Here is a 25,782-nt window from a genome sequence, read left to right as displayed (position 1 = left end):
AGCTTTTTTTCAAGATTAAAGAATTTAAAATTTTAGCAACAGCATAAATCGAAAGGAATCCATAGCATTTAAATATTGTGTACTTTAAATTACTAACTGTGAGATTATAGCTATTTTTCTTTAGATTTGACAATCTGTGCTTTTTTAGCTCTGCAGGTAGCATTTGGCTCACTCTATAGAGATGATGTTTTAATAAAGCCCAGTCGTGTTGTTGCCCTCCTAGCAGCAGCCTGCATGTTGCAGCTGGTAAGTTTTATATAAAGTAATGGACATATGCAGATAGTATAGCAGCCTATGGTTTATTTAGATTAAAATAAAAATTCAGAGTGTAGTTAAAAGGCACACTCATGAACAAATGTTAAATATGTTCACTCTTTCTCCTAATAGATTATAAGAATCATTTTCAGATCAATCATTGGAAAAAGAGTGGGCTGCTTAATACTTATTTAGCACATATATCAGTGAAGCAGTTTTATGTAAACATAAGACTCACTTTTAGTTGAAATATAAAATTGCTTATTGAGGCTTACTCGAGGATGTAAATAGGATTAAATTACCTGTTATAACAGCATTATGCATGTTGATGTTAAATATTTGTAGCTATATTAGTTTCCTTATTTGGAAGAGTTTGATTGTATTGTTCTGGCATATAACTTTGAAAACTTAATGTATTTATAAATGGTCTTCACTAAATTGTCAGTAATGTCCATAAAAATATAAGGCTATGCTTTAAAAACAAACTTTGAATGTTTGTGGATTTATTCACAGGATGGTTTAATACAGCAATGTGGCGAGACTATGAAGGAAACAATTAATGTGAAAACTGTGTGTGGCTATTATAATTCAGCAGGGACCTATGGATTAGACTCTGTGAAGAAAAAGTAAGAATTAACCTTTTTCTCCAGACTGTTTTTCATATGTTAATTAAAATTAAATTTTCTTTTAAAGATGGAACATTTTTCAAAATATAAATTTGACCAGTGAGTTATATATATGAGTTAGTCCCCTGTAATTTTTTAAGTGTATAACATGGATTATGCGTGTTTTAGTTCTCCTGTTTCTACTATTTTGAAAACAGTGGGCTTCCTTTAAAAAAGTGTAGTACAGAGGATGTAAGGAATTAATTGTAAATTTGAAAAGAAGACAGGTTAACTTCATAAAAGGAGTGTAAAATATTAATGTAACTGGCTGTTCTGTTCTAATTTCATTGGATATTGGTGCTGCTGGAATGTTCAACATGATATAAATATAAGTTCTGAATAGTAGGTCTTGGAAGAATTGGGGAGCAGGGTGCTCCATCCAGGTCCTTCTTCCCCAACAACAAATGGTCCCGCAACCCCTTATGTGACATGGAGGTACTTTACTTCACCTTTTCAATTCACACTGCCCACCCTCCCTTTGCTATTACAGAAGATAACCTTTGAAAAGTTTCCTGTTAGTGTCCTGCTTATCTAAGTAAACCTCATACTTTGAAAATGTCTTAAACGTTTCTTTAACCCTTCTTAAAGTTTACGATCATTCAAATTAAAGTAGTATTAAAGAATAAGATGTATCAGAATTTTTAGATCCAGGGAGTTTTGTATTCAGATCAGACATTCTTAAATCAACTAGAAGTTATGAAATCTATTTTAGAGTTTGATCAGTTGTTTAATAGTCCAACATGGATATTTGAAAATTATGAATAATCAACTGATTTCTTTTAATCTAGGTGCCTTGAATGGCTTTTGAATAACCTGATGACTCACCAGAGTGTTGAACTCTTCAAAGAACTCAGGTATTCAGAGTTCAATTAACTTGGGTAATTGAGTGGTTAAAATAGTTACCTCAAAATATGTAGACTAAAACATGTTGCAAGTGGCATATTAGAATATTGATGACCATTACAACAAGAACTAGGCCATAAACATTTTTTTTTTTGTTATGGGACACTTCCAGGGTTGGCTCTGTGTGTGTGTGTGTGTGTGTGTGTGTTGTATAACTTAGCTTTAAAATGTTCTCAGTTGATGTTTGACAAGTTTTTCTTTAGATATTCATGATTTTTACTTAACACTGTTGTTATTGCATCTATTTTCATAATTTTTAAAAATAAGTTTTTTTGGTATTTGACAGTGTTTTGTTAGTGATGATCCTTCGTCCCTACATTGTTAAGGGTGAAATTAACTTCAAATTATAATCTGTAGTTTTTGGATGAGAGAGTACTTTTTTCTGAATGCCTGCCTAGTGGCTTGTCACTTCCTTTCTTCTTCAACTCCCACCTAAACATTTACTTTTCTTTTCATATTACCAAGATCTTGTGCTCTGAATCAGAATATTGTGTATATACTGGTGAACTAAGACTGAATCCTTTAATCTTTCACTTATCTCTGGTCATAGGGAAGGAACCTCCTTTCCTCTTAAATTATTTTCCTTTTCCACACTGGGTCAAAACTGAAACCTTTTAAAAAAAAAAAATTTTGCAAAAACCCCAGAAAAATCCACCCCAGAATAGCTGATAGCACAATGGTTAGGGCACTCACCTTAGTAGGGACTTGTCAAGATTCAAGTCCCTACTAAGCTTGATTTGGAGCAGGGATTTGAACATGGGTCTCCAATATGCCAGGTGAATGCCCTTCTAGTCCACTCTGTCCCTGGCCCAATGAATATTTAGCTATTTATTCAAAGTGGAACAGTTTTAGTAGGAGAGATTATGGAGACCCACTCCAGATTTGCCAATAGCCTGGTAATTAGGGAAACTCACCTCATCCAAATCAGGCAGAGCAGAGACTCCTATATCCCAGGTGAGTATCCTAACCACTGAGCTAATGGTAATTCTGTGTGCTCTCTGTAACCAGAAATTCCATCCGAGACTGGAAAAGCCTTCCCAGCTAAAGTTTTGTCAAAAGCAGCCCTTTTCACAAGTTTCAGTTTTGATAGCTGCATTTTCCAATGAAAAACTGCTTTGTCGGAAAATGGCCAACCAGCTATACCTTTCACTTAGCTATGGCAGGAGTGAATTAACTTCCTTCACTTTCTTCTTTGATATTACTAATTACTTGATTGACTTAGTTTTATACTTATCTCATAGTATTTTCTTTTCCAGCATAAACCTCATGAAACAGCTGATCAGCTCTTCTAACCTATTTGTCATGCAAGTGGAGATGGATGTGTATACTGCTCTCAAGAAGGTACTTGCAAAGGGCCCAGATTGTCCTTGGTGTAAGATTATTGAAGCCAATGAAGTTACACCAGGAATGAATTTAGCGCAATTTATTCAGAAATTTTGATACTTCAGTGTTGTAGTGTAAAGTAATATTCAGAATCTGAAATGATTATATTATTTTGACTTTTTGGTGTTAAAATATGTGTAGACAGAATTTTAAACTGTTTACAGATAATTGTACTGTGAAAATAACAGGGCAGTCGATCGCAGTTAACTCGTGCGATTAACCAAAAAAAATTAATCACAGTTAATCGCAGTTTTAAATCACACTGTTAAATAATAGAATACCAATTTACATTTATTAAATATTTTTGGATGTTTTTCTACATTTTCAAATATATTGATTTAAATTGCAACACAAAGACCAAGTGAACAGTGCTCACTTGATATTATTTTTTATTGCAAATATTTGCACTGTAAAAATGATAGAAGTAGTATTTTTCAGTTCCCCTCGTACAAGTATTGTAGTGCAATCTCTTTATAGTGAAAGTGCAATCTAGGAATATAGATTTTTATTTTATTTTATTTTTTTGGTTACATAACTGCACTGAAAAACAAAACAATGTAAAACTTAGAGCCTACAAGTCCACTCAGTCCTACTTCTTTTTCCGCCACTTGCTAAAACAAACAGGTTTTTTTGCATTTACGGAAAGTGAGAACAGGCATTTGCATGGCACTTTTGTAGCCGGCATCGCAAGGTATTTACGTGCCAGATATGCTAAACGTTCGTATGCCCTTCATGCTTCAACCACCATTCCAGAGGACATGCTTCCATGCCGATGACTTATTTAAAAAAAAAAATGCGTTAATTAAATTTGTGACTGAATTCCTTGGGGGAGCATTGTATGTCTCCTGCTTTTACCCATTTTCTGCCATATATTTTATGTTATAGCAGTCTCGGATGATGACCCAGCACATGTTTTTCTTTTTAAGAACACTTTCACAGCAGATTTGACAAAACACAAAGAAGGTACAAATGTGAGATTTCTAAAAATAGCTACAGCACTCAACCCAAGGTTTAAAAATCTGAAATGCCTTCCAAAATCTGAGAGGGATGAGGTGTGGGGAGCATGCTTTCAGAAGTCTTAAGAGTAACACTACAGAAACTGAACCACCAAAAAAGAAAATAAACCTTCTGCTGGTGGCATCTAACTCAAATGATGAAAATGAACATGCGTCGGTCCTCACTGCTTTGGATCGTTATTGAGCAGAATGCGTCATCAGCATGGATGCATGTCCTCTGGAATGGTGGTTGAAGCATGAAGGGACATATGAATCTTGAGCGCATCTGGCACGTAAATATCTTGTGACGCCGGCTACAACAGTGCCATCAGAACGTCTGTCCTCACTTTCAGGTGCTTTTGTAAGCAAGAAGTGGGCAGCATTATCTCCTTCAAATGTAAACAGACTTGTTTGTCTGAGTGATTGGCCGAACAAGAAATAAGACTGAGTGGACTTGTAGGCTTTAAAGTTTTACATTGTTTTATTTTTGAATGCAGTCATTTTTTGTACATAATTCTATATTTGTAAGTTCAACTTTCAGTATAATGAGATTGCATGACAGCACTTGTATTAGGTGAACTGAAAAATACTCTTTTGTTTTTTATAATGTAAGTATTTGTAATCAAAAAAATATAAAGTGAGCACTGTACACGTTGTATTCTGTGTTGTAATCAAAATCAATATATGAAAATGGTATTCTGTTGTTTAACAGTGCAATTAATTGCACGATTAATTTTTTTAAGCGCTTGACAGCCCTAGAAAATACCCTTTTAATCTTAAATATATTTAATTATACCAGTGTTACTATGATTACAAAATTAATTTCTAATAATTAGAAGTTGAATTAATTACTTGTTTTTATCAGGAGCTTCATAGCGTATATAACATTAAATTTATTGTTTACATAATATTTTATGAATCTAAAATAAGCTTATAAAAATTTGTTTTTAGTGGATGTTCCTTCAGCTAGTGCCTTCTTGGAATGGACCACTAAAACAACTTTTAACTGAAACTGATGCCTGGTTTTCCAAGCGTAGGAAAGGTAAGCCTATTTGTATGGATGTAGTGTTCGTGAAAAAAATGCTGGATTTAGAACTTCAGTGCTCAGTACATACAGCAGCAAATACAGTGTAGTTGTCTTTCAGCTCCCTCCAAAAACACTGCCCCATGTATACCAAAGAGATGCATTCATTTACTTCACCTCAGCTCCTGTTCTCATTATACTGTTAAGGAGTCTTCCCTTGAACTGTTTTGGCCATGCACGTTGAATCTAAATAATTTCAGAGTACACTACTTTATTTTTGTTATTGACTTGTCTAGTGAAATTTTTGTTTGATCTTCTGAAAATTCTGGCCAAACTCTCTTGTATTTCAGTGGATAAAAACAATTTGGTCTAATAGTTTTGCCTTTACAATGATTTGAATGTTGTTAACTTCCTTGGAATTGAGAAATCTATTGTTTCACACTGGTAATTTTGCTTGCAAAATGTAATTGGCCTTTCTCTATTTGGAGAGCTTAAGACCTTCTGTTAAATGTGTATATATTTTAGAAGACAATCAAAATGAGCAAGTTCTAGGAAACCCATAATGGTGTATGTCTCGTGTAATATTGCAGATTTTGAGGATGACATTGCATTCTTAGAATCTGAGCAAGGAAGAGCATTCCTGACAGTATTCAAACACTTGAGATTGCAATACATCATCAGTGATTTGGCATCAGCAAGCATTATTGAGCGAGATTCTCTAGTACCTTCAGGTAAGAAAATACTTTGGACGTTTTGTGTATTTTCTGATGAGTAGCTGGAACAAATTGTGAATTAAACTTTTGGGCTTATACCCTTGTTCCCATCCATCTGTTTTTTTATTCACTTACATACTTTTCTAAAATATTCATTGGGCTGTCAGTTATGTCAGCATGGTCAGCAGAGCTGTAAAACTGCCTTGTATGTCTGAGTAATGTAAATATTGATAATGAAACATGTAATAGAATGTAAATATTGGTTGTAATATACTTCGAGAGTCATCTGTTTCCTAGAAAGAGAATTGGCTAAAGCATTAAATTGAAAGTTAGTGATGTAATAGGTAGGGTTTGTATGTAGATTAGTGTTTGAAACTGGAGGAGTTGCAACAGCTTGTCACTTTGTTCTCTAGTACCTCAGAAGGCATTTGTTACTTTACCGATAGATAAAGTTTGGAGAGAAGAAAGCTCTTGTGTTGTCCTCAGCAAGGCCGTTGGCTGTCTGTTCAGTTATTCGGTTTGCATTTTCCAGTGTGTAAAATGTGCCCAACTTCTTTTGATTTGAGGTGCACATGTGAATATTAAGAGAGAATAATCAATGTTGATGAAAGAAAATCAGGTTGAACCAAGAATTAAAATGTTAACATAAATTGCATTATAAATAGACTCCATCCTCACTCTGTTGGCACAATCCTGAGTAAGCAAATGGTCTTTGCTCCTTGCTCTGAAGCTTAACAAACTTGGGCACTGCCAGATGAACAGAAATATTAATTCTCAAAGTTGGGGGCCTAAACTGAAAATGCGCTGCCACCAAGCATTCAAATTTTCCAGTAGGTGGAGCTCTTGGCTCTCTAACTTCAGTTCTACTTCCCTCTTCCTTTCACTGCTAAGTTAATTGAGCGTGCCTGTTACAAAAGTTGCCTTGATTTCCTCTTCTCCAGCTATATATTGGATCCTCTCGGATCTGTTTCCACCACCTTTACTCCACTTAAACTGTTTTCACAAAGCTTTCTGATGATCTCAAGGTCTCTACTTTATCTTCACTGACCCCTGAGAATACGAAAGTGTCTAAATCTTCTCAAATCTTATCCACCCTAGGTTTTTATGATACTGTCCTTTCTGGTTCACATGCTACCTCATTATCTGTCCCTTCCATGTCTCCTTTGTCATGGCCTCCTTTGTCTATGGAGTTGCATGTTACTCTGTCCTAGAATCCCTCTTCTTTTTGTTACTTACTTTCTTTGGGTGATATCCTGTACTTTCACAGCTTCATTTACCATGTCTGTGGTGATGCACAAATCCACCTGTCCAACCCTTATTCATCTCTGCCCACCCAATTCTGCATCTCAGCCTCTCTGACATCTCCTTCTGGATGTTACTGAAAAGTTAGACTTAAGCAGTTCAGTTTTAACTTTTTTATTTTTCCTCTTAACCCCTCTTTACTCTCTCCATCCTCTCCCTTAGACATGACCTTCATCCCTCTTGTCACTCAGCCCTGTATACTAAGTGTCACCTTTGATTCCTGCCTCCTCGTCGCCCAGATGTTCAAGCCATGTCCAAATCCTGCTGTGTCTTCCTCCAAAACTTCTTCAGGATCTAATGTTTTTTTTCTGTCCCTACAACTAAAATGCTCTTTCAAGTCCTCATGTCCCATCTTGATTACTGTAATCTCACTGACATCCATGCTCAGCCCCATCCACTGCATACAAAATGAAGTTTCTAGCATCATCTACCCAATCAATTTGACCGAGTAATTTAATCCTTTCCTTGACTTCATCTCCTGCACTGCATCAGATTGAAGCAATGAACTTGGCCTTACTTCCATGGCACTAACTGTGCCCCTTGTTTATTCTTTCTTCTTACTGTGTTGCCCTGTCCCTTTTACCTTGTTAGTGGTGTCAGCTTCTTCAGTCATCTCCTCATCTTTGACTCCACACCCTGAACGCAGAACAAACATCTTGGGCAGGATCGTTCCTGAAAACTTGGTTCTTCTGTGACACCTACAAGAAGCTAAAAGGCTGATTGTGGCTAGATTTTGGGTATTTAGGAGTGAAGTACCCCTCCAAAAAAAAATTGTTATAAATATGATCAGTAACCCCCATCACCACTTCACTTAAATCTTGTACTACCTTCCCTTACTGCTTGTTATAAAAACAGTCTCTGGTTTGTTCCATCTTCATCACGCCAGCACAACCAGAGAACTGAATGTTTATCTGAATGGTCAGAAGGTGAAGCATGAAGTAGAATTGGTCTGTCTAGGTGTGACCTTAGACCACACACTGAGTTACCATGCCCACCTGAAGAAGACAGCAGCTAGAGTTACGACATGTAACAATCTTCTTAGCAAACTGGCAGGTTCGTCATAAGGTGCTTGTGCTCCAAATTTGCGGACGTCCACTCTTGCCACCTCATATTCCGTGGCGGAGTATTGCGCACCAGTTTGGAGTCAATCATCACACACCAATCTGGTGGATATGCAGTTATATGCCGCCATAGGTATCATCTCTGGCACCCTGCATCCGACTCCACGCCCATGGCTTCCAGTTCTGAGTAATATCAGATGAGAGGTTGCGACTAGCAAGTTACTGGAGAAAGTGCGCACCAACCCAAACCTGCCGCTGCACAATGACCTTTTTAAGCCACCAGCTGCACATTTGCCATTGTCGCCCATTATGGTTTCATCCGCCACGCCAGGATGTTAGGGCAGAAACCCTCTGGCGAGAGGAATGGATAGCTGTTATAATCCCCAAGCAGTCCCTTGTCGCTGACCCTACACTTTCCCCGCCTGGTTTTGACCTGCCCCATCGCCATCACTTGGCGAGACGACTACACATGCTAAATAAATAAATACTGCTTGTTTGTTTGTTTCAGATTCATTTGAAAGAACTTTTAGAACCCTTACTCCCTTAATGACCCTCCTCTTCCCTCCATTACTTTGTCAGGATTAGTGCAGAGGAAGTTGGAGAAATCCAGTTTATCCTATGGTCCTGTAAGTCAGCCTAGATAGGAAAATATATTACTAACAGGAGATGGAGCCAGGAAATTAAAGATTGCTTTGATATCAGCCCCGTATAAATGGTCTTGTACTCGCTGAGCAGTTCAGTTACATTTTGTGTCCTGCTGGTGGAACAATTCTTCTGGCTTGATAGGATTTTATTCATCTTTGGTTTGGTCGTTTCTTACCTCTTTGTCAAAACCGATCTATACTGTTTTGCATAAATGTAACTGGAGTTGGAGAGATGCTGTATGTTAACTTTATGCCAAGACTAACCTTAGCTTTATAGTGCGGTATTTTATTGTTACTTGTGAAGCTTAGTATTTTTCCTTTTAATTTTTAACATACCAAGCCATGTAATTTTAATCTTCTTTTCACAGCACACCAAATTATAAATGTAGACTTGAAGGTATCTTGATTCCTGAATGTATAATATATGGTGAGGATCCTTTCACCATTTTATTTGCAAAAATTTAAAATTAACTTCATTTAAAATCTTTTATTTTAATGAGATCAATTTCAGATACTGTTACGGAATTCCAGCAATTGGATCTGAGTAAAATAACTGTCGTAAGTACATGAACAAGATGTCAGCAAAACATAGAGGTGCTCAAGCATGGACCACACCAGTCCACGTTACTATTTCTTATCTATCATGGAGTAAGATATCTGTCCTAGAAAAACCTTTTCAGCATTTTCTTGTTCATTCTAGAAAAGGGGTGGTCTGAATACAGAACTAGAAGTAACTTCTGTGTATCTCTTGTGCTACAAGAAGGAAATCTGTTTCCTGAAGTTAGTACAAGATAGGCAGCTTGTGGGGTGGGTTTTTTTGATATATTGTGTGTTTTGATCTGCACTGAGAGCAAAACAGAAGGAAAACAGTATGTGTAAGAAGATTATCCTGGTTTCCTTTATTAGTCTGGTAAGAAAGATGATAGGCAAATGATGAATCCTGAAGATGTCATGCAGGATGTCAAATGGATGACAACTTCTAGCATACACTGTTCATGACTTGACTGAGCAGTTCCTAAACTGTGGCCAGGAATTGCTGAAGTTGATGTATGAATGTGTATATGACTGCAGATGGGAGGGGAATTAGTCTTTGAGAGAACTTCTTAGGATGTGGTCCACAGTGAGAATTAGCGTGAATCCTTTACTCTCTAGTTTCGTTACGTGAAAACAATTGTTTTATGTGAAGTCTGTTTCAAAAAACCAAATGAAGAAAGTTTTTTTTTTTTCTTAACCATGTTACAAGTCTATAAATTTTATCTTCAATGCTGAATGAAGATACATTTGTGGACTTCAACATTTATTACATTTGTAAGCCATTAGTACTCTTTACTCGACAACTATCTGGCTAGGTTGCTTTTTCTTCTCATTTTGAGAAGAAGTTTAATAAATACAGGTGATGTGTTTTGGAACAACTTCGGTGATTGGATGTCATCACTAAATTTTGAAATTATTGTATGGTACCTGAGGAGTACTTCTCAGAGTTCAGAAAATATATTTTGTAATGTAAATCTTTTTAGTTAGTTCCAGATTAAATTCTGTTTAAACAATCTTTTGTTGAGTGGTTGAAAGATATGCTACAAATTATGTTTTGTGTACCGCAAGTGTCCGGGCACAATAAGAGGAAAAGGCAGTGATGCATTTGCCACTCAAGTTTTAGAATAAAATCTTATCTTTGCTGTAATACAAATGCAAGTCTGTTTTAACCATCTTGCTATTGTAGTTTGTCTGGTAACTTTGCTCAAGAGTTCCAGAACAATATTTTTAACTTAAAGTTCCCCTGGTTAACGCCTTTCATGTGCTAAGCAAGTCATTAAAATACAATTAAAATATAACAATGAATAAAATATTTAAAAGCAAATCCTCGTTTCCAAATTACCCTTGACACCAAATTGCCTTTTTTCCTTCTCTCTCTCTCTCTTTCTCTCCCCCTCCCCCCCCCCCGAACTCTTCCAGAGTTTTTCTTCATTTTGATTGTGGTTTCGCTGAAATCCTTTTTATAACTTTCAGTTTCCATTAATTATTTTTATTCTTTTTGGGTCCAGGCTTGCTCTCTTTTGAAGACTGAGTTTTGTCATTAAAGGTAGTAGAGTCAGTATCGGTCCCTTATCAGTCCTAAATCCTTTGTGTCTAAAATTTTGGGCATCCTGAGTGCTTTTTTCATTCTTCCCTTCCTTTTGCCACCTTTGTTTACTCCCTATTTAAATAATTGAATTCTCCCTCCAACTCCCCTTAGACTTTTTTTACCTTATACTTGACTTCACCTACCTGCCTCTTTGCCTCTTCTCTCATCTCTTCACAGTGGAACTTGTTCCGCTCTATATTGAACTTCGGTCCTCTCTTCTAGGTCATTGAGCTTTTAACCAGCTCTTTAATGTTTGCCTTAGAAATGTCCTGTTTTTCCTGTAAAACGGGTAGCTGTGTAAACCTTCCTATTACTCTTATAACAAAACTCCACATATCAATTTTCTCTAATTTTCCCAATAGTTGCATCCTTGGTCCTGTGGTTAGGGCATTGGCTTAGGGTGAGGGAAATCTAGGTTCAATTCCCTGCTCAGCCATGGACTTGTTGTGTTATCTTGGGCAAGTCACTTAGCCTCTCTGTGTCTCAGTTCCCCATCTGTAAAATGGGGATGTCATGCTTTCCTACCATACAGGGGTGTTGTGAAGATAAATACATTGAACATTGTGAAGCGCCGTGAACAGATGAAAAGCATTATATAAGAAATAGGCATTATCCTTCCATTTCCTTTTGAGTGTAGCTATATTCGAATCTTCACTGCTCTTATATTTCAGTTTTATATTCTTTTTGATTGCATAACTTTCCAATATGATCTTTCACTTGAGACTGAGACAGTGATACCCGCTGTGTAAGAGGTTGCCTCAGTACTATTGTACCTCTAAGTATCATTTTGTGATTGCATATGCTATATACCAGTAAGCTATAGTTTAACTGCATTCTAACCCCTTTGTAACATTTCTTTTTGGCATGGGTGGGGGGGAATCTGTTTAGTCATATAGTTATTTCAGAGGGAATGGTGCTGATTTGGTAACAAAAAATGCATGTAGTGTTATAAGTTACTTTATTTTGAGCAGGGTTATTTTATTGGTACTTGCAACTTAAAATAGTTCAGATAAATCTTAAAGATGGGAATACCAGTGAAATATCAATTGACTGGATGTGAATTGGCTATTTAATTAATTAATTAATACGAAACTTTTTCATCTCAGTATAATTTTATTTCCTTATTTTAAATGTTATATAAATATCCCTTTTCCCACATCCAAAGAAATCTCCACATTTATGTATATTTTTTTAATTTTAGAATGGCTGTCCTCTGTTTACAAACAGCAGTGGTTTGCCATGCTCAGAGCAGAACAAGACAATGATATTGGGTAGGTATATTACAGGTTTTCTTTTATTTCTTATTTTGAGTATTATCTTTCTCTGGTATAGACTCTGATATGCATAAATGTTTAGAGTTCACATCAAAATGAGAAAATTAGGCCTAAAACAGTTAGTTATTTTAAACTTCAATCACATCCAATTCTTTGTGGAGCAATCTATTTCATTCACTTTCATCTGGTCAATTTCTGGTCATCTGCAAAATAGAACTGTAAGAACTTGTTTTCTATAATATGACTTTAGAGGTGGACATTATTTTCCAGGTTTTTTTTATACTGGTCAGTATTTGTCACCACTAGTATTGCATATGTGCTTTGAGGATTTGAAATAGTAATTTAGTAATCAATTTTGAAGATGGATTAAGAAAAAATGAAAAATATGCAGAAGCTAAATTTATCCTTCCAGTTTATTTTCCCCCTTTCATGTGGCTGGATGGACAGGGGACAGTGTATAGGCTAAACAAATTTGTAGAACTATTTTGAATTAGGTAAATAGTGGAGGGATAACTCTCAACCTTCAAGTGTGTATAATGAGAAGCATTTTTTCTGTCTACAGTCATGACTACAGTCCTTCCTTTGTATTCTGTCCCAGTTTTTCTTAGTTTCAAAAATAAATCTTTAGGTTCTTATTTAGAAAATAATATGTTGCTTCCATGCAAGTCACTAGTGGTAGCTGTTTTAGTTGGGAATCTTAAAGAGCTTGCGTAGCATAGAAGCCAGATATAGCTTTTCTCTGAATTGGCTCCTAAATTATTTGTTTTGTGATAGTGGCATCACTTGCTGGAGTTTTGAACTGTGTCCCTAGCCTTTTCCTCTGCAGTCTCTTCCTTAGCCATATTATAATGCTGTTTGCAATGCTGTAGTTAGTTTACCTGTCCCCATTTGCATTACAGACCCAGTTTTATGTTGGCTCCCCAGGGATAATACATTTTATTCAGATGCTTTCAGTTACATGGAGTTGATGGCCCTTCCACCTCAAAAATAAATTGGTTAATCCAGGATTTAGTCTGAGTGATCAAAGTGTCCTTCTTCTGGCTAACCATCTAACAAAATGGTAATTACTTTATTTTTCCCTGTAGTTCAGAGTGGGAGAGTTTTTTGATATGGAGTACATTTATCAGAATAACAAATATAAAATTGCTTGTTTAGCATAACACTGATCAATAAAAGCTAATAAGTGTTAATGTGCTGTCCCTTATGTTATAACTGCCACTGGATCAGTCATTTCAGTATCTGAGCGTATTATATGGTAATGTTCACTGAGGTCTAGGGTTTGGAGTTCTAGGGCTGGAGGCCACGAGAACTGCATTCTATTCCTTTTATTCACTGACTTGCTGTCTGACCTTGAACAGGTCATTTCATTTCTTTATAGATATGGAAACTGAGGCAAAATAGGGGGAGAAGGGAGAGGATGATGATGCTTTGTAGCCTGTTCAGTATTAGAGGGCTTTGTAAGACTGTTGGTATTTATAGAGATAACGAACGCTATTTTAGTTTTGTGGCCTGCCTTTTGTCTCCCTTTTTACTTTGGTTCCCATTTTCTTGCATCAGTTCTGCCAACCCAGCCTCTGTCATTTTAGAAAATATGCGCATCTACTAGCCAGGCTAGGGTATGCTTGTTTTTTGTTTGTTTTTTTAAACTTACTTGTCAGATGCCTCTTCATGGCAACAGCATTGCCTTAGAAGGGCAAATGAAATATGCAGTTATGAGGTTTTTTTTACTACTCTTTAATCTTGCATTAAATAAAGTGTATTACAAGAACTGAACATTTTTCCAAGTAGAAAATGCCAGAGTTGTAGTGTACCTATCATTTAGTAAAACATTGCACAGTGAGTTACAACTATGTTATTAGGCTTGAGACTTCAAGAGGAGGAGCAGAGCCAGAGCTTCATATGAAGTCAAATATTAGACAGCGAAAACAAGGCAGCTAAAGCTAATCTCACTTAGGAGTATTTCAGTGCTGCTGTTGCTGTTGAAGAATTTACTTTATTAATATTAATGTCTGCTATCTGGTATGTACTGCTAAAAAAAGGCTTTTTGATAACTTTCTGGATCACATCCAAAACTAAACTGAAAAGAGAAGCTGTTAGCTTAACATTTTGAAGCAATTAAGCAGTTTCATTTAACAGAAAAAATTGTGTTTAACAAGTCTTTAGTACTATTGTCTATGAATCCAGACGTCTCAGGACAAATGTAGATTTATTTAGGTTTTTCTGCATCATTTCTTCTATTGATAGCTTTCTTATATTGTAATTGTTTAATGTTGGGTAGAGCTGGAGAGTGATTTGGCAAATATAATTTCTTAGTTTAATCAGTGAAAATTGTGTAGGTTTGTATAAGGAGATCAGATATCCCAGGGATTTTTCAGTGGTGCCCTAGCTAATTTTATTGAATAGTGTTTTGTCCAGGTCTTAGTAAAATTAGCTAATCTCTTCTTCCTATCCCCTTCTGTTCTGGGATTGTGTAGGAGGGAGATACTGCCCTCGGTGCTTTGTTTTGGCACTTCCTCCTTCTGGGATTTGGTCTGTCACATTACAAATCCCAGAGAGAACCAGATTTTGATTCGCAACTCCAGAGGCTCCACTGCTTGTCAGCAGAACACATCCTCCTGGGACCCAGGACAGTCAGCTGGGGTTCCTAATTAATATTTCAAATAAGAAAAGAGATACCAGGTATTGCTACCAGGTAGGAAGGAAGGTATGAACGTTAGAAGTCAAATGGGTGGGTAAAAGAATAACTTGATGATCAGAAATTTCCCCATGTTTCATCCAGGCCAGTTGCCCTGCCCCCAGCTCAACTTTCTCTGTCTCTTTCTCTCTCTGATAGGTGCAGCTATCAGACACTATAGTATTTGACATCTCATGAAGAGTTTATCAAAACCACAAACCAAATAATCTGAACAAAATGTGAAAACTGTTTGTCACCTACAGAGCTCCATGAAGTGATGTAGTTTTATTTTCATATCCCATCTGGTGCACATTTTAATGGAGCACATGCTATTTTGGACTACGGAAATTAAAATGATTTTGCATTAAAAGTGCATTTTACTCTTCATACACCTTACTACCCTGGTGTGATGTTAGAGTGATTCAACATTTTGCTATACTTGAGAGGCCAGAAGTAACAACCCTTTTCGCTTCAGTAAAGTAGTTTGCAACTAAAGGGGTTTGAACTTTCTTCACTGTCCTTGAAACATTTGAGCTGTTATCACATAGTACTGGATCCAGTCATCAAAACATGTTTTACCTACAGTAAACCTGAAGTAGGCTCACTTTTTATGTTCACATTAATGTAGTTTTTGGGTGCTGAAATAGATCTTTGTGCCTACAGTAGTTCGAGGGAAATGACGGAAGCTGCAGATTAGTCTACTTTAATTTTCCACTTTAGTTTTTTATCTGGGTAAATATTCAGAATTAAATTCTGTTAATACTTTTTGGTACATAAGAACAGCCATACTGGGTCAGACCAACGATCCTTCTAGCTTGGTATACTGTCTTCTGACAGTGGCCAATTGCAGGAGCTTCAGAGGGAATGAACAGGGCAGTTACTGAATGATCCATCCCCTGTTGTCCACTCCCCGATTCTGGCAATCAGAGGCTAGGGACACCCAGAGCATGGGATTGCATCCCATTGATTTTGCCCAGTAGTCAGTGGATCTATCCTCCAGGAACTTATCTAATTCTTTTTTGAACCCAGTTGTTGTTTTGGCCTTCACAATATCCCCTGGCAATGAGTTCCACAGGTGGTGTGAAGAAGTACTTCCGTTTGTTTGTTTGTTTTGTTTTTAAACCTACTGCCTGTTGATTTCATTGGGTGACCCCTGGTTCTTGTGTTATGTGAAGGAGTAAATAAGGAGTAATGCTGTCTAAGTGATTAGTTTAAACTGTTGAATGGTTAATCTTTTTGAATTTTTGTAGCTAGTTGGAAGGAATAGTAGAAAGAGGTTAATGTATAACAAGAAAGAATAACTTGTTAATGATTTTGAAAAGTAACCACTATTCTGCCAGAAAGAATGAAGTTCTGTATCCACAGTGCATGTTTTAATTGCTAAGAATTGGTAACGTATTTGACCGACTATCAGCTAGCTAGGACATCATAAATAAAAATTAATTCTATGGCCAATTTTGTAGAATTTTGTTATGTTTATATCGCACTTAATTGTCCCAGTTAACAATCTCTTTATAAAGTATTTAATCTCCTATGACTAGCATTCTTTATAAAATCTAGAAAAAGGCCACAAATTACTTAGCTGATATTTTCAGTGCTGTAGCTACAAGCGCATGTTTATAATGGCAAGAAATGCAGTAAGTGGCCTGTTACTATTTTGATTGCTGTATCAGTTTGCTTTTGAATTTTTAATAGTAATTTAGCATATAATTTTTTATAGTGATTTCATTTGTTTTCAATGTACCTTGGAGACGTGTGGAATGGATAACGCTTATATAACAGACTACATTATAAATGTTTAAAGCCAGACCATAATATGACTCTTGTTGACTAGGACTTAATTTTTTGAGGCCTGGTCTACATATAGTTTTTGTACCTGTATAGCTATTTTGGTTAGGAGTATGATTTCTTTAAACTAAAATAATTCTACCAAAGCCACCCATAATGTGGATGTAATTATTCCTTTTCCCATATGGGAATAGCTATAATTATATAAACCATCTTTATACTGGTACAACTGCAGCCACAATACGGGGGTTGAACCACTTTAATTACAAAGTGATAAAGTCAGTACTCCTGGGTTCCAGCTCTGCCACTCAGATGCTGTGTAGTATGTTAAATGTTCTTTATGCTTTATATTTAAAGTGGTACAACTTTTGTGTGTAGACAAGCACCTTAACCATCCACCTACACATGCAATCCTTCATGCCAGCCACACATCCCTCCCCCCTTAGGTGCATCTTGATTACACTGCTTTTCTGTGAAGTCCTATAGTCAGATGGCAACAGTAATTTATACAACCCGTTAGTTTGGAGGGTCCAATTATTATTCTGGTAGATGATCTGTCTGTGGGTACGTCTATACTTACCTCTGGGTCCGGCGGTAAGCAATCGATCTTCTGGGATCGATCCCGGAAGTGCTCGCCATCGACGCCGGTACTCCTGCTCGGCGAGAGGAGTACGCGGAGTCGACGGGGGAGCCTGCCTGCCGCGTGTGGACCCGCGGTAAGTTCGAACTAAGATACTTTGACTTCAGCTACGTTATTCACGTAGCTGAAGTTGCGTATCTTAGTTCGAAGTGGGGGGTTAGTATGGACCAGCCCTGTTTGTAATCCTTCTGAATTGCAGGTAAATACTGTCCGAGTGTGTCTACGCTACAAAAATAACAAAATCAGAGAACCCATTTGTCCCACCTGACCTCCTTACTTAGTGTGTGTGACTAGATCATGTCATTTAGCCCCATTAAATGTAAAAGGGTTCTTTGATTTGAGTGTGTCCTCAGGGCACTTACCTTGTTTTATGAATCTACGTATGTTACTAAAAACCTTCAATATTAGAGGCAGAAGCTTTCAATGTCTTATTTTTCATTTGGCTGGAGAAATGCAAGAAACTGTTCTATCTTTAAATTGGATGGTTTTCAGTCGGGTTTTGCCTCACTGACATGTATTGCCTCAATTCAGAAGCAGAACTGAGCTAGAAGCCAGAGCCAGAGGAAAAACTGAACTGGAAGGCTTATATTTAGTAAAAGAATATGAGCTCAAAATACAATAAGAATCTGACTTAGGAGCTGACTTACGCTGAAATTCCACAGAGCATTTTCTTGCTGCTGTTACGGATCTATCTTTCTTACAAGTAAACAATAAATTGTAGAATCATTCTCAAAATGGTCTACTTCATACATTCACAGGCCTCAAGAAATCAATAAAGAAGAACTTGAAGGAAACAGCATGAGGTGTGGTAGGAAGCTTGCAAAGGATGGCGATGTATGTATAAACCATACCTTAATTTGTACGAAACTAAGCTATCTCGAAAGTGTTAAATATTTTCAGAAACTTTGTCTTCAGTGGCTTTTTTCAGAAACTGCACCAAAAAGAAAGATTTTAATGGAAATAAACAAAGCTCCTTCTTATTGAAATACTTGTCAGCTTTCCTAGTTTCTAGCAAAATATTGCTAAAGTCATCATGCTAGTGCTATAAAACAAAGTCTGAATATGGAGCGTTTTTAGAGGGGGGAAAATGAAGTTATTGTTTGAAACTCCTGAGATGCTTAATTATGACTTTTGCAAAGTAATGAAAATCATTACTTTTTTTTAAATATAATTTTAAATATAATGTGCATAATACCATCTGTAAAATATTACTTCTACTCTGAAAAGTGACTGTTCTGGAGAACCAACACACCTGCAAAGATAGTGATATGTATTTTCTTCTTATAGAGAATTATTTGTTTAATTCTGATTATTTACACCTGAGCAAAGCTTTTGAAGAGAATGAGGCTGTCCAGGTGCACTGAGAGTATCATTTGAAGATAATACAGTTGACTAGGTGTCTGGCCTAATTTGGCTTCAAAAAACTTCCTTGGTGATGGGCCGTGACAAGGAAATAATTTAGCTTGCCTCTCAGGTCGCAGTTTGAGTTTTCAGGGCTGGCAGTTGGACAAAAATATATTTTACATCCATAAACTGAGCATATTATTATGCAAATCACTGACATTAAACGTGGAACCCCGCAGTGCCAATTTTGGTCACCTTCTGCAATAGAACTCATTAATGTTCAATGCTCAAGATTACATCACAATTTGGTAGTAAACATCTAAAGATTAGTTCTTATACAGGAATATCTTGTGTATATCCTTATATAGCAGGCCTTATGGAAGAGCATTAGAAAGGTGAAGGACTTGTTTCCCAGCTGCACGCTAAAATCATTTAACCGAAGGATCTGTTGTTTGAAGTAATCAATCACTTCATGGATATATTTAACCCATGGTCCAGAGATCTCTGGAGTTATGTTGCCTGCAGATACTCTGGCAATTGGTGCATTATAAAATCTTTTATGGACAGATGGTTTTAAATTGTGTATAATTCCATGGCTCTGTGTAAGAGTTACGTGGCTACTAAAGCGTGTGGCCTAACCAAATTCCAATGTAGGCAATTGCGTAACTACTCTATCTAAACACCTCTCCTGTTTCAGTTGGCAGTGCTCTGAGATGTACAAAAACTGTTCGATAGTTTTGTTATGTGAAGAAAGATAGATGTGTTGCACCCCAGAAGTGGCTGCATTTCAGTGGTAGGTGAAGTAATCCCTGATTCTTCAATCACATCTGTCTGAGTGGACACTTGCACCCATGCAGAGTTCACTGTTTCAGTAGGACTCCATGCAGACATTGGGATATGTGGATCTGATGCAGATTTTGGGTCTCAGTATATATGTAAGGCTATAAAGTGCTTTGGGATCCTTCAGAGTGAGAAGTGCTATATTCTTACTAGTATAGCCCATTGAAATAAAATAGGTCTTGCATGTTTTCTCTGTTCTTTAGTACTGCTGGCGATGGACTGGATTCAACTTTGGCTTTGATCTGCTTGTCACGTATACAAATCGCTACATCATTTTCAAACGAAACACACTGAATCAGCCATGCAGTGGATCAGTCAGTCTGCAACCACGGAGAAACATTGCATTCAGGTGAGGAATGGCCAACAATTCATATAATTGAAGTTTTATGTTTAAAGTCAGTATTTCAACTGATTTCATACTGGAATTGGTTCATTAACAGATAGCAATTTCATTGGCACAAAATATGATGTATGACAATGTGTGCTCCTGTCTCCCTGGTAGAAGCTGGCTTCTTCCTTTAGCCTCAGAAAAAAAAAATTACAGGAGGCTGAATCAAGTAATTTAACTTTCATTATATCCCTAGATTACGTCTAGCCTCTTTTGATAGCAGTGGAAAACTTATTTGCAGTAGAACCACAGGATATCAGATCCTGACCCTTGAGAAAGATCAGGTATGTTTGTGTGTTTTTTAAATCTAGTAATAGTCCAAACCATCAACAATTACATTTTGTAGTTGCAGACATGGAATTTTAAAATGCTTCTGCCACACATAATGGAAGTTAATATTACTAGTTTAAATGGGAGAACTAAATCAGAATATTTAGTTGGATTTCATTCATGGCTGTAATGAAATTCTCAGGTGCTGCTGAAGATATACACCATTATCTTAATGTCTTTAAGAATGATTGTTAACCAAAATTCTAACACTTGAGAAATTAACCACATTTGATTTAACAAGCTAGAGAAAGAGGGAACCTTTTCATAGTTAGCCAAAAATAACATTAGGCTGTTACCAAAATTTGTAGATATAATTGGCAGTGTTTCCAATTATAGTAGCAAGTAGTTTAATATTAAATATAAAATCTATGCAGATCTTGTGTTTTTAATCATGTTACAGTATATTTCTGAGTATTGAAAATAAATGTCTGTTAGCTCCTACCGGTGTAAAGGACAAATTCAGGACTAATTTGAAATCTTGCTGTTAGGAATAAGTTGCAGAGTTTGGCACATGACTGTTATGTGGACCCTGGTTGGAATTCATTGTCTTGTAACTTGTTCCTAAAGTTTGTTTTCTCTTAAAGATAATGCATAGATCTCCACTTTTGGGTCAATAGTTTAGGCGAGGGAGCATGTTTTCATACACAATATCTTACTATCGGTTCCTTTATTTCCTGATTATGGCAATGTCTGTGTGGCACATGCACACAGGTTTTGTTTCCATGTACATTTCAAAAATTCCTATAGGATACATTTCCAAATTCAATGGGTCCAGATTCGTTCTGAGGGTGACCGCCAAAAATGTTTTGGCTAATTCCACTACCAAGAAATTTTAGCCGCTCCTAGATATAATAAACTAGATTATCCAGTCTGCTGAAACCTCTAAATGGTAGGAGATTGCCCCTGGAGATTCTCTGATGGTAGAGATGGTTTGGCCAACTCCTGCACTTAGCTGATTCTTGTCCCTGGTTTGAGGGAGTGAGGTAGGGAGAAGCTTGGCAGGGTAGAGACTGTCTTGGCAAAGTTGAAGTATAATAAAACTATTCATTTTAGGGTAGCTGGTCGTGTGTAGTGAAGGAGAGGGAATGAATTATATAACCTTGGATTTATTATTGATTTTTTTCTTCATACCCAGTGCTATGAATTTATAAAATGTTTTAAGTTCTGTGATGATTTCCATCTTCTTTTTTGGAGGTAACATACAATTAGATGGAATCTCCAGTCTTTTGTTTATGTACCGCACTTTATTTTTGTTCAGCAGTATGAATTATTGTTCTAAACATATTTGAAAATGTTCCTTCATATTTGATTTACAGGAACAAGTAGTAATGAACTTGGACAGCAGACTTCTGATCTTTCCTCTGTATATCTGCTGTAACTTCTTATATACATCACCAGAGAAGAGAACTGAGTCTGACGGACTGCTTGATAACCCAGAAAACTGAGAGACCTGTTTAGTGGAACACAATAGCACTTTTATAACTGTATGCCTGCTTTAAGTTAAATGCCCTGCTTACACACAGAGCTATGACAAATAAACAAAGGCCTTATATTGTAGCAGATAAATATATACGGCTACTTTTTTTTATCCTCAATAAATTCCTATGCATATCAGAAAAAAAGATCTGAAACCACATAGGCTAAAACTAGTTATACCATACATTTTTTCACTTGTATTTTCTGTTCTACATTAGCAGAGAACTTCCATTCCGAGTTTATATGAAATCTGTTACAAGTTTGTTTGTTTGGGGTTTTTTGTTGTTGTTGGGGGGGGGGCGGCAGGGCAAAATCTGAGCCTAACTGATAAAAGTAAATCGTGCGGATGAAATTTTACTAACCTCTTTGTAAAATTCCTGATTACTTGTTAGATTTGGGTAAAAAAACCTTTCCATTACTAACCACTGGGTTATGCTCTTTGTACCAGAACTGTAAATAGCAAGCTCCAAATTCCGCTGACTCCAGTGGCCCTTACACCAGGGCTACGTTTTCCCTTTAATTTCTTTATAGTTATTTAACTGTTGTACACTTTTTCTGACCCATTTTAGTTTTTAAGTCTTCCACATGTCATATATGTATATTTGTTTTTCTTGGTCTTAGGCCATTTTTTTAAACTTTGTGGAAAATATTTTTTATCTTCTGTTCCTCATTTTTTAGTAACAGTAAGAAAAACACATCTGAAATTTTCAGACAAGTTCATTCAGAAATGCATTTTTTTGATGTACCGAGAAGTCTACAAAGGTGTATTGTCTGCCCTTATGAGTCTTTCTATTGACATAACCACAATTTTCAGCAAGGATTCTGTTGACTCCTAATATATTTGTGTATACCAAATATCAGTTTTTTTAAAACTTTTTTGCTTTCTGTAACATCTTGTTTTAACTTTTCATTGGGAATCTGTATCCCACTTAAGCTCAGGAACTTGTGACCTTTGAGTGCCTTTTGAGTTATACATGCTAACTAACAGAAACTTAACATCAGTTAAGCAAGGTCACAGGATCCAGAATAGGAGCTGAGAGCAAGGGATTCATTTCCAAGTTGGTGTTTAACTGATCCAAGTCAAGGACAAGATGTACACTCTTAGTTTTGTACATACTGATTTGTTTTTTATGTTTGTCTATTGATACCTTGAATTCCTACTTACAGATTTATGGATGCAAAGCAAGAACTTTGCCTCCTTAGGTAGCCTATTTTTTTAATGTTAATATTGTCAGAAAAGGATAGAACCTTTGTACACTGTAACAAGGATACAAATACATGTTTAGCAAAATGACAAAAACAGTGACAACTTGTGAATAAATCATTTAAAGTGAATTTAATACTGCAGTGCTCATTAATCTTTCTTTTCTGCCAGAAATATTTTCTGAATCACCCTGAAAATGTTGGCTATTAGCTTAATGACAATGTCAAAAGTATTTTTGGACAATACCAGAGAGGAAATCAGTCAGGACTTCATCCTGCTAGAGCCTGAAGAAAAGAAGTCAAGCTTGGGAGCTTAGTTGGGAACCTAATTCCTGTTTAGGCGCCTAAATAAGTGGCTAGATTTTTTTTCAAATAGTTGAGAACCCTCGCCTCCCATTAATTTCTGTGGGAATTGTGGATGCTCGGTAACTGGGGGCTGGGAAATCACATCACTTATTTGTGTCTGATTTTAAAAGGCTTCTTCATTTGAAAACCTAGGCCTGATTGGTAGGTGTCCTTTCCAAACTTGATCATTGATTTTATTTCTCATTTAGATTTTGGTAATTCTATTTATGTTGTACTTTCATTTTGCTCTTGAGCCTCTCTTGGCCTTTCAAACCACAGCAGCTAGAATAATTTTTATATCCATCATTTTTTCTTATATGCCTTCTTGAGAGAGATAAATTAGCTGTCATTAGAACTGTGTGCTCAAAGTAATTGAGTGTACTCTGAAGAAGGAAACATGAATTAACCACTTAATGATATCTGGAAAATATCTAATACCTTGTGGTTAATACCTGAAACTAATAAATAAGTGGAGATATCCTATCTCCTAGAATGGACCTTGAAAGGTCATCAAGTCCTGCCCCTGGCCTTCACTAGCAGGACCAAGTACTGATTTTTGCCCCAGATCCCTAAGTGGCCCCCTCAAGGATTGAACTCACAACCCTGGGTTTAGCAGGCCAATGCTCAAACCACTGAGCTATCCCTCCCCTCTAAGTAACAGGAGGACTTAAAAAAAATAAGATGAATCTTCTGAACATTAAATGCTTTTACTTATAATTGCTTTTATAGTAAAAGCATCCTAAAAGATTCGCTTCAATTAGCAATAATTGAAGAAATGGCTAGAGGAAACTCTTGGGAAGGGAAGGAGAAGGCATGAAGTGCCAAAACCTGTTATCTCTATTTTAATGTTCGGGAATTAGCACTCATTTACAAGAGGGCACAGCAGCATATACTTTGAATATTACCACTGCACGTAGGGGAAAGAAAATAAGTTTGAGTCCAAACACAGAAGTGAAAGAAATCACATCACATGCTGCCCTAATTCTTTTGTAAGTATTCTTGTTGTTAAAACATGACAAAATGACAGAACTGTAAGAAGAAAACAAAAAACTAAGAACTGAAGCTTGAATTCCAGTCACAGGTAGTTATTTCAAATAGCCTACGTTTTATTGAACATGATGAAAATTAGTCTAAGGTCAACATTGCAAAACAGAACAACAAAGTAAGGAGGTTTCAGAGTAGCAGCCGTGTTAGTCTGTATCCGCAAAAAGAACAGGAGTACTTGTGGCACCTTAGAGACTAACAAATTTATTAGAGCATAAGCTTTCGTGGACTACAGCCCACTTCTGTAGGCAAGCAACAGAAATCCTTTTCCTGAAGTCTGAGGATTGCTGGTGCTATGCCGCTGGTATAACAGTAGTTGTTATACAGGCACCTAATCTTTTTATGAACCTTACTAAGTTATGACTGTATAATGTCATGCTGCACTGATATTACTCAAGATATTTCCTGTATACCCTACATTTCTTACCAGTTTTAAATGTATTGCCTTTTCATTCAGAGTATCTCCTTGTTCTTGCTCAAATTGGGAAACATTTCCTAATATTAATCTCTTTTCTCCCATTTAACCAAGAATTCAGTGGGATTGTAATAAGAAAAAGCAGGGGCTCTAGAAAAATATATGCTTCATAAACACAAAAGTGATCTGCACCATGTATTTAAATTTCTAAGTCAGAGCTTTAGCAATAATACAATGTTGCTTCTATGAATCTGACATTCCATAGACCTAATTATAACTGGTTTTGGTAGTCAAATGCAGTACCCAAAGCATTTGGCAATGTCTTCCAGTCCTAGCTAAATATTACACTTTTAAGGTGAATTATTCTGTCTGATTAGCTAATGTCCTGGGCTTTGACTTGTTATTAATCCCCACTACCTACAAAGTCAAACATACGACGAAAGTGACCCTCACCCATTTGGTTCATTTTTTGTTTTGTGCTAAAATGGAGTGTTCTCCTTAGACGCTAGATAAAAGGCTGCCACAAGCTGAAGTTTAATGAATAACAGAGAATATTTTCTGTAGGGATGTTGAGGATTAATATTTGTGAAGCACTTTGTATTACCAGATAGTTACTTGTTTGCAGGAATGAGCCTTATTCAGTTAAATGTAACCCCAAAAAAATGAAACTTTAAGTCTTTTATGAAAGGCAATAAGATATATTTAAAAACAGTGTTTATTGTGCCGGTAGGTAACTATTCCCCCATTGAAAAAAGGAAAATCTGACACTATTAATCTAATATATAAATATATTCCTGCAAATGAAAACAGATTTTTTTTTTTTTTAGTGGTACAGCTAGTTCTACATCTCTAGCTTTAAAAGTTACTAAACAATGAATATTCTCATTATTTACAATAATAAATATCTGGTGGAAAATATTCTTTAATATAGAATCAGGAATACTTAACAAGAGG

The 25,782-nt window shown here is 36.4% G+C and overlaps 1 protein-coding gene across 5 annotated transcripts in view; it reads left to right on the top strand.

Annotated features, from left to right (window-relative positions):
- GMCL1 (germ cell-less 1, spermatogenesis associated) overlaps positions 1-23,156 on the top strand; it is a 30,735-nt gene extending 7,579 nt beyond the window's left edge. For 3 of the 5 annotated variants that reach the window (XM_005285211.4, XM_042840266.2, XM_065584441.1), the window contains 11 exons: positions 149-246; positions 769-881; positions 1,709-1,774; positions 3,080-3,164; positions 5,153-5,243; positions 5,816-5,956; positions 12,269-12,338; positions 18,202-18,277; positions 19,831-19,976; positions 20,212-20,299; positions 21,662-23,156. In XM_005285211.4, coding sequence (XP_005285268.2) covers positions 149-246; positions 769-881; positions 1,709-1,774; positions 3,080-3,164; positions 5,153-5,243; positions 5,816-5,956; positions 12,269-12,338; positions 18,202-18,277; positions 19,831-19,976; positions 20,212-20,299; positions 21,662-21,790 — 1,103 coding nt within the window. In that variant the 3' untranslated portion in view covers positions 21,791-23,156. The remainder of the gene's footprint in view (positions 1-148; positions 247-768; positions 882-1,708; positions 1,775-3,079; positions 3,165-5,152; positions 5,244-5,815; positions 5,957-12,268; positions 12,339-18,201; positions 18,278-19,830; positions 19,977-20,211; positions 20,300-21,661) is intronic. The other 2 variants (XM_005285212.4, XM_042840264.2) reach the window with 2 other exon arrangements.
- Positions 23,157-25,782: the final 2,626 nt, after the last annotated feature.

This window comes from Chrysemys picta, chromosome 2 (genome assembly GCF_011386835.1).
Source record: "Chrysemys picta bellii isolate R12L10 chromosome 2, ASM1138683v2, whole genome shotgun sequence".
Taxonomy (NCBI): domain Eukaryota; kingdom Metazoa; phylum Chordata; order Testudines; family Emydidae; genus Chrysemys; species Chrysemys picta.
The sequence above is the reverse complement of the archived record's forward strand: the minus strand, read 5'-3'. Positions and strand labels throughout refer to the sequence as shown.